Here is a 9,277-nt window from a genome sequence, read left to right on the forward strand (position 1 = left end):
TAAAACTGCAACCAATCTTCTCAACAAGAACACTTCTTTCAACATAATGGAAAACGGCTGCCTAGCCTGAATCAAGAAAGGTTTTGATCTAGAAACCTAGACAAATAAGAGTCCACTACAAATAATCATAAAATAAAATCACAACTGATCAGTCTGCTCACCTCAAATGACCTTTCTGTTTTCCCTTTTAGTTTGCCGAGTTCTTCCTTCAGTTTTTCATTTTCATGACTCAAAGCCATTAGGCGCTCTTTGGCTTCTTTGCTCTGGATCTCAAAAAAGAGGCGTTCTTCCTTCTGCTTCTCCGTCCAGGCTGAAAGCTCCTCAAATCGCCCTTTCATAGCTTGGTTATTTAACTTCATGGCTTCTGTATGGGGTTCAGAGTGAGGGTATCACACACCAGGAGACTGGACTGGTTTAATGGATCAGACCGCCCCCAGACCCCTCGACCACGAGGCTGTGACTCACGCTGGGCCAGGCCCGAGGGTCCGCCAGAAAAAGACCACAGCGAGACGAGCGGTTTTCGCTTCCAGGCAGGACTAGCGGCTCTAAAGTTATTTCTAGTCCTCATGAGTTTCAGGAAAATAAACTGATTTGGGTACCTCCACCCAGCGCAGATACCTATGAATAATTCCATGGAGTGATGGGTACTACTCCCGGACTCGAAAGCTGGTCCTGCCCAAGGCCACGGCTTGAGACATTAGAATGCTTCCTCTTGATGAGGTAGTACTTAGGACTAACTCTGAAGTAACAGCAGCCTGTCTTTTTTTCCCCTTTTAAATGGACAAAATGCCATTGTGCCATTTCCTCGAGATATATAAAATACTTTTTATTCTTACCTGTACCCAAAAATAAACCATGGCAACAGTTTTAGCCTTACTAAAAGCTAAAAACTCTGTGCTCTTTCTGGACTCAGGGAACCAGAGAGAGAGAGAGTGAGGAGTTCACCTACAAGCCTTGTTACAGGAAGGTCCAGGGTGAATGGAGACACGTGGGACCTGGTACTGCTCACCTTTCAGCTGATGGTTCTCAGTCAAGAGCTCTTTCATCTGCTGCAGCAGCTCCTCTGGGGTGAATGTGTCCAGGTTAGGGTGAGCCAGATTGGGGGGTCCATTTCCCGTGCTTTCGTTGGGGCTGTCTCCCTTTTCAGTCAGGCAGGTAAGTGGTTGATGGGACATGACAGCAGTTTCTATGGAAAAGTTACACGCTGACAATATAGCTGTCCTCTGCAAGGGGTCCCTGTGAGTCCCCCAAATCCATCAGCAATTGCTAATCAGTTTTCCAAAAGTTGCCTACTTCCTCTCCAATTGTATTTTGAACATTTTTGATTCTTTTAAACGAAAAAAAAAGTATCCTAATTTCAGCATGTGCATGTGTACATCTGTGGACATGGGTGCCTAAGGGGCACAGCGAGGAGCTGGGAAATGGAGGTGGAAGAGGAGGAACCCTAACACAGTCGTTCAAGAGGAGTCCCACCTATGTTTGCAGACGGGGCAGAGTCTCATTAAATTGATTTTCCATTGCAAATCTTTAAACTCAAATCTCTATATTTTGGGTGAATTGTACAGTATGCTAATTGTATCTCAATGAAACTGTTAATCTCTGTATTTTATTTCTTGTATCTTTTGATAAGAAGGGAGAACTAACATTTTGGATGCTTGCTACACTGAATCACTGCACCAGACACATCGGTTTCTTCACTGAAGAAATCTTCACTGACCCCAACCAGTTATCTGTTTTACAGGTGACAGAGCCAGGTTCACTGAGGTCTTATGGGCCATCCAAGGTTACTTAACAAGAGGCACGACCAAGTATCAAGGATGATTCCAGACCCAGACCTGTAATACGATAAAGGTATGACTGAATATTTAGCCTTCAATATTCGATTATTTTGTGAAGCACACTAAAAAGACTAGGAAATCTTGCTTAGTTATTGCACATTCTGAGACTTTAAAGCATACCACTTTGTGTAGAATCGTCAAAGTGGAAATAAATAAGAGACAAGTGTATCCCAACCCCACTTCTGTATGGCCTACCCCCTGGGCAAACATAGAAATCTCCTCTCATGACTGGATACATGCTACAGGCAAACATTTTCTTTTTCATACTTCATGGTGATGATAAGCCTTTTCATGAAGAACTGCAGTCAGTCAATCAGTCACTGGGAGATGAGAGAAATACACTTGCTGATAAGTCACTGTATCATAACATCTATAAGTGCTCTCGTAGTGCCCATATAATAAAATGCCACCAAATACACGAGTGCAGGATGGTGCCTCTTCTCAATCCAACTGGAGGTGGCCTCCCTGGAAACCGAGAGGCTGGCAACCTGCCTTTGGTCTGAAGGGACTTGTAGGTAATCAGAGGTGGTGCCACTATTGATGGGACAGCAGGCGCCAACACTGTCGCCTGCGTGACTACTCCTTAGGGCACCTAGCACAAGGAAAGGCATTCCCATGAAATTCGTTAATGAGGATGGCAAGTTCAGGAAGTAAGAAACACTGATAAAGCACAGCATCCAACTGTGAGCCCAGTGAAAGCATCTGTGTTTTACACATCCCAGTTCATTTAGAAAAGAGGAATAATGCCGAAGGGTGTTCTCTCCTAGCATCAGGTGACGAGAGTGGGCTGCTTTTGTCTTCTCCAATGAAATAATCTGAATTATTTTACATAAAGTAATTTGGATAAAAATAATGTGAATAAAGCCAGCTTATAGCTTTCCATAAAATTCATTTTTGCACAGAATGATGCTGGTGCTAACGTTTCATAAAAATGGGTTTTTACTTAATAACAGTGATCCCATTTATTTTGCAGAGGAATACTAAAATTCTAGGTAATAGACCTAAAGACAAAATCCTTGTAATCTGTATTATTTACTTGTCCACATTAAATTTCCTCAGGTATTCAATGATTATGCTATACTCGGAAAAAGTAAATGGAAACATTTAACAGATGTTACTTTAAAAAGTGTCTCAGCAAACATCTACAGATGTGTTTGGTTTCATTTTATTATATGCACACATTTCTTCCTAATGGTTTTTCTAAGAGAGGGGAAAGAGAAGAAAAGGTGAGAAGAGAGAGAAGGCGGAGGAGGGGAGGGGAGAGAAGAAAAGAGGGAGAGCTTTTCCCTTCAAGATTACACAGGTATTTTTCCTCCTTGGCTTTCCTTTATACCCCCACCAAGTGTTTAGACACAAACATAAGAAAGTTAAACTGGTTCTAGTTGTCACATCAGTGCTTCTCACTTTTTCAGGTTGTCCAGATTTTATAAGGATACAAAAAAAAAAAAAAAAAGCAAGGTTATGCTAAGGGAGACAGTAGGAAAAACACTAGGTGGCACTACCCAAATGTATGACCTTCAGAAGTCACCTGGCATCTTGTGATGGTGTATCGACCTGTCTGGCAAATGACAACCATTATGGTTGCTCACTCAAAGTGTTCTTAAGCTTCTAGCAAGTTCACAGTCCGACCCACACTGTTCAACAGATACACCCTAGCACCCTCATGGCCATGCCCCCCTTCTCACAAATAAGGCACATACCTGTCCTCATTATAGTAAATTCTTTGTTATCCAGTTTTGTTAGAAAAACTTATTTGGATATGCAAATGTCATAGTAAATAAAAAGTAAGTATATATTATGCCATTAATAAGCATGTAAATACCAAAATTATAAGCACGTAAATTATTACCAAAATTTTACTAAAAGCAATTGAATTGATTTTTGGTGACTCATAGAGCACTTCTGGATTTTAGAATATTTGGGGGGCATCATTATGAGTTATCACAATACAGTGCAAGTGTGAAATGTCTATTCGTAGAATGCCAGTTACAGGAAGCTGAATTCTGTTTTTAACATCACCTTGAGCTACTTTTAATTAAGCAAACACAGAGATGCGTTATAAATCCTTGCACACACCTTCAAAGGTTATGGAAATTGGAACTAAACCATTTATTCCAAGGTTCTGTCTAATAACAGAATTTCTCATAAAAGCCCAACTAATCTGGATCTGAAATGTGTCATTGTAAGCGAAGGTGATATTTAACTACAGAAGGGCAAATTGATTTAGCACAGGATTTGTCCAGATTTTACCAATGAAGAAGAATGAGAACTACTTGGAAGGTAAAAAATCAAAAGTAAACTCTCCTAGATTTATTCCCAGATCTGCTATTTGAATTCGATTATATGTTTTATCGTTCTTAATTCCAGAGGTCAAGTAATTATAGCAATGACTTGACTTTGTAGGCATGACCTTAAATCTCATTCCTGAGTTGGCCTTAAAAAGGATTCAGTCCGATCCCTCATTTGCTGCAAGAATGTCTTGTCCAGTTTCCACAGCAGATGGTCATATAGACCAGGCTTGAATGACTTCAATGACAGACAGTCTGCTCAATGACTTTAGCAGGCAACTGCCCATTCTATTACAGGGTGGCTCTGATTGCCAGAAAGTCATTTTGTATTGAACTTTAATCCGCCTTGTACTGAATTCCACCCACTGGACATTGGACCAGTGGCATAATACAGAATAAGCTTAGGCCACTGCCTTGGTGTGGCTGATTCTCCAGATCTGTTGATTAAGTATTCAAGGTTCAATCCGCATGTGGATAAGTCAGTTTTAAACAGTGAAAACCTATTTGTTGATCAGAGACAGTGCTGGCTATTGGCAAATTCTGGTTTGGGTTCACAAGGAAGCTAAGGTTCTAAGATTGCATCAACTAAACCTATCACTATCCTGGAAAAAGAACTCAAAACATATATCTTACTAAGGGGGTAAAAAACAAAACAAAACAAAACAAAAAGAACCTCACCTTTTATGCCAGAAATGGTATTCTGATTTCATAATTTGCTAACATACAGAAAGTAGATTAGATTTCACCTCATCACTCCAGGCAGGAACCTGGGAGTTATGCCTGATTCTTCCCATTCCCTCTTCCCCCAAGTCTAATGGGTCACCAAATGCTGTCATTTCCACCTCCTCTCCACCCTCACCAGCATAGGTCAGGCCCTTCTTGTCTTGTCTGAACTATAGCAGTGTTGCACTCCACAGAGTACAGGATTCTGGCCTACTTTGTCCACAGCACCAGGATATTACCTGACATATATGAGGGTTCAACAGATACTTGCTGAATGAAATTTCACAGCCTCCTACATGATCTCTTATCAATTTCCATCACAGTCCCACTGCCTTCATGGTTTCTTTCCCAGTACGAGCTCATCCACCTGCTTAAAACCCTTCCCATACAAGGCAGAGTTCCAGCACCTGAGTGAGACAAACATAGCCTTTCAGGGTCTGGACCCTACTTACCCACTGGTATCACCTGTCGCCATGCCACTTATACTCAGGACACATTACAGAGCTCACTGTTCCCTGTAGTCTTTTGCTTCTGTGCCCTTGTATGTGTGTTCTGCCCTGTGCTTGAAATGAATGGCCTCTTTCTGCCCTGGCAAACACCCACAATGTCCATCCAGCTCAAATAGATGTCCTATTCTTTCCTCGGTGAAACAAAGAGCACTTGGTGTGTTCCACCTCCTTGGCCCTTTTCTGCAAAGTACTGTAATCATTCCATGCCGGTCCATCTCCCCATCAAACTTAAGCCAAGGTCTCTATCTTATTCTTCCTAGAGACTGGCACACAGCAGGCTCTCGGTAAATGTTGAAATGAAATGAAAATATAGTTTAAGGAGCTATTTTAAAGTCTAACACTAGTAAAACACTTCCCGCTGTGTAGGTGATAAACCAGGCATGCTAATATTTTGAGTTTTTCTACAGTTCCATGGCACTCCGATTCTTAAACTCAACTTTTAAAACTTATTTTGAAGATTAGTACTGTTTTTTATATCACTACAAAGGCATCTGGATATTATTTCATAACACATATTCTGTTATTTAATCCTTATACACACGTCGAAGTGAAAACAATAAAAATTTAATTTTTTTCTTTCTGAAATAGATTTTACTTTCAAAAAACAAAGTTTAAGTTTTTTCCCCTTTTCCTTTGGATTTACTATTCCATAAATTCCAAAGAACATATCGAGCAGTCTAAGTCTTTATAAAATTCACGAAAAGCAGGGCTCAGAGAAGAGAGTACCCATGTACCTCTACTTAAGGGAGGAGGTTCCATGGTAAAGTAATAAATATAGTAACCACTTCCTTTCAAGAATAAAGTTTATTTTTGTTTTTTGGAGGGTTTAGTAGGAATCCGTAGCATAAGATGCAACCTGAGGTCAATTACAAAAAAAAAAGATATGACTTTTATAACGTTGTCCACAGTATATGAAGAACGACTAAAACTGGCCCAGTAGAAAACAGATCATTTGTCCCAAAGGCTCTAATTATTGTCCTCTCTCTACAGGCTACATTTAAACTTCACTTGCCTAGTCCATTCCAGGGCAGTCCCCCCCTTGGTGGCTGCTCAGGAACTCTCCAGCCCACCACAAACTGGGCAAAGCACAATGGGGGTGGGGGTGGGGGGTTCTCCTGTTAATAGTGCCACTTGCTTAACCAGATCTGAGGTTTTGATGTCCTAACACCACCTTACTGTACTACAGCTTTGGTTTTCCATTTCATCCTGTGGCACACAGCCCTGTGACATACATTTCCACATCACAGTTTTCCTGGTAGAGGAGGCAGACCAGAACCCCTTTTTCCTTTTCTCTCAGGGATGTTTACTGCTTTCAGTTGATCAGTCTCCGAGAGTAAAAACAATTCCTCAGCCTCATCAAATATTTATATTATCTCTCTATATATATGGATGGATGGATGTATACATGCATATGTATGTATGCATATATGTGTATGTATGTATGCATATATCCTCACACACATGCATACACACGTTTTAGACAGAACTGTTTATGAAGATTCCTTTCAGCCGTTCAGTATCGCACCACCTTAGAGAGGTCACTTGTTTCTTAGGGTTCCTGGGCTCATAAAAGATAGTTTTTAGTTCTTAAAGTCTTCCAAAGGTGTACCCTTACCCACTTCCCTTATAATGAGGAACTAGATGTATAATCATTCCCAACCTGCGGGAGCGTGTCACCTTAAACCACCTTGGTGACCTACAGAGGAAGTCACCTGCGGCCGGCCAGGCCAGTAAAAAGGGGGAAGGGCGCTTTGGGCGGCCGCCCCCGCTGCCTTTTCACACCAGGTCAGGATCGGCGAGGACCCGTAAACCCTTCCATCGGAGAGGACTCCCTACCCCTCGACCCACACCCCTGGTGACTCAGGGTCGCAGGGACAGGGCCTGCGGGAACAGCTTCCAGGGCAGAAAAGGAGCCGCCGCCTCGCCCAGCCCCTGCCCGGCCCCTGCCCAGCCCCTGCCCCGGCTCACCTGGCGCCCGCGCTCCCGCCTCTCTCCGGGTCACTGCTTCCTCGGCATCGTGCCCGCTGGGGGAGGCCTCCGGACCCGGATGCAGATGTCGCTCGCAGACCGGCCGGAGGGCGGCGGCGGGGACTCGGGAAGCCTCGGGCTGACGTGCTGCCTCGCGACCCCGCCCAGCGGCGCTCAGCTGACTGCCGCGCGGGCCTCCCCGCCTCCGCGGGGAATTTCCTGGGCCCCGCCCCTTGCCAGGCCCCGCCCCAAGCGTCCCTTGCCTCCTCCCCTGCCGCGGCTCGCGCAGGAGCCAGGCAAAGACGCGGGGCGATGCGGATTGCACCAAGATGTCAGTGTGACTGACAGCGTTAATCAAAATAAATTTCGAATTAAACCAAATGTGTGGAGTCGGCTTTCCCCGCTCAGGTTCCCATAGAAGACCAGATCCACAAGGGGTCGCTGTGCCCCATGGAAAGAGCAGGACGGTACCAGGCATCCCTGGAATCAGGCTTCGATCTCAGTTAAAAGCCTTACATACGGATATAGTTAACTGAGCATGCATGGCTTTCCACCCGATTTTGGCCTTAAAATAGACCTTTAAAAACAAAAAGCTTGCAGGATGCTTCTTTGGCTCTTGCTACCTGGGAACAGGCCAACCATTGAGACCTAGATGCTTCTTCACCAGGGAGTTTAAGAGATTGACCTGGATTGTACCTGGAAAGCAGAAGTATTGCTCTACTGGACCAGAAGAAGGAAGATGCCCCCGGATTAGACAGAATTAAAAGGGAGGAAACAAGACCAGAAAGGGGGGAAGAAGCGCCCTAGTTTGCATCCCAAGCACCCTAATAAGGAATGAGCAAGGAAGCCCGCACCCGACACAAAAGGCATCTGATCGCAGGGTCAAGGTTCGGTCAAGGCTGTGCAGCTGGTACACCCCGCTGGCAAAAGGACCCTCGAACAAGAGAAGAAAACAGAAATCAGGACGGGGCTGCAGGTGGTCTGGAAGAGAGTCTGGGAGCAGGCTTGCGCTGAAGACGAAGAAGGATAATATACAGGGAAGAGCTGGATTTAAGAATGAAGGCGTTGACATCGCTGAAATCAGTGGGAATAAGCAGCACGTGGTTGCTCATCCAGGCTGCTCATTGGTGGGAAGGAAATGGGAGGGGGGAATCCCAATACAAGTGGGAAGAGAGTCGGGTGCTCTGTTTCCTGGCATCCCGGAAGGGTTCGTCTCAGCTTCGCTGTCTAGACCTCCTGTTCCAGGCCGCTCCCCCTGCCTGGTCCTTCACACCATCCTGAAGTTAGCCCCTGGAACAGAGCAGGGACAGCTACCAGTCTGTAACTGCCCCATGACCCAATTCCAGAGGGTCCCTCCTGGGTCTGTTAGGGGTACCTGGGGTGAGTCACACTCCACTGGGCTTCATTCTATTTTAAACCGTGTTAATGTGAGATAAACTGAGTGGCAGAGAAGCTGGAGTGGGGGCGGGGTGGATGGAGGTCATACAGGGGCTGCCCAGCTGCAGAGGGGGAAGGTGGGGGGTGAGTTTCTGCTAGAGAAGGTGGTCAAGGGAGTTTTCTCCTGACCCACTTGCTCCCAGCGGGGGGTGGGGGGCTCCAAAGCACTGAGCACCCCTGCACTTCTAAGCTGAGCAACCTTGGACAAATTATCTACTCGTTCTGTGCCTTATTCTCTTATCTATAAAATGGGGGCTATAATACAGGTCCAAAATCCCCAAAGTCTCAATAACCAAAGCCTTTCTTATTTCATTTGGAGGCAAAATCTGAGCTAAACTCTGTAAAGCCTTTTACAGTCTTTATTTAGACCATTTGCAATTACTTATTTGTTTTGTTGATGGCACATTAATTATTTTGTATGAGAGCTGCCTCAGATCCTTTTGGGGAGCTCTGTTATATGAATTACATGCATGTATCACCTTGCTAAAATCCAAAAAATTCTGAATTCTGAATC

The 9,277-nt window shown here is 44.4% G+C and overlaps 1 protein-coding gene and 1 long non-coding RNA gene across 4 annotated transcripts in view; one reads left to right on the plus strand and one right to left on the minus strand.

Annotated features, from left to right (window-relative positions):
* Nucleotides 1-3,094, plus strand: part of LOC105291698 — a 38,780-nt gene extending 35,686 nt beyond the window's left edge. The window contains exon 4 of the long non-coding RNA XR_002780191.1: nt 1,742-3,094. This is a non-coding gene — a long non-coding RNA (uncharacterized LOC105291698). The remainder of the gene's footprint in view (nt 1-1,741) is intronic.
* Nucleotides 1-7,488, minus strand: part of OPTN (optineurin) — a 38,335-nt gene extending 30,847 nt beyond the window's left edge. For all 3 annotated transcript variants that reach the window (XM_011359612.2, XM_023530333.1, XM_011359611.2), the window contains exons 1-3: nt 7,327-7,488; nt 1,010-1,186; nt 162-364 (exon numbers count right to left, since the gene is read on the minus strand). In XM_011359612.2, coding sequence (XP_011357914.1) covers nt 162-364; nt 1,010-1,175 — 369 coding nt within the window. In that variant the 5' untranslated portion in view covers nt 1,176-1,186; nt 7,327-7,488. The remainder of the gene's footprint in view (nt 1-161; nt 365-1,009; nt 1,187-7,326) is intronic.
* Nucleotides 7,489-9,277: the final 1,789 nt, after the last annotated feature.

The sequence above is a fragment of the Pteropus vampyrus genome, unplaced genomic scaffold, assembly GCF_000151845.1.
Source record: "Pteropus vampyrus isolate Shadow unplaced genomic scaffold, Pvam_2.0 Scaffold49, whole genome shotgun sequence".
Taxonomy (NCBI): domain Eukaryota; kingdom Metazoa; phylum Chordata; class Mammalia; order Chiroptera; family Pteropodidae; genus Pteropus; species Pteropus vampyrus.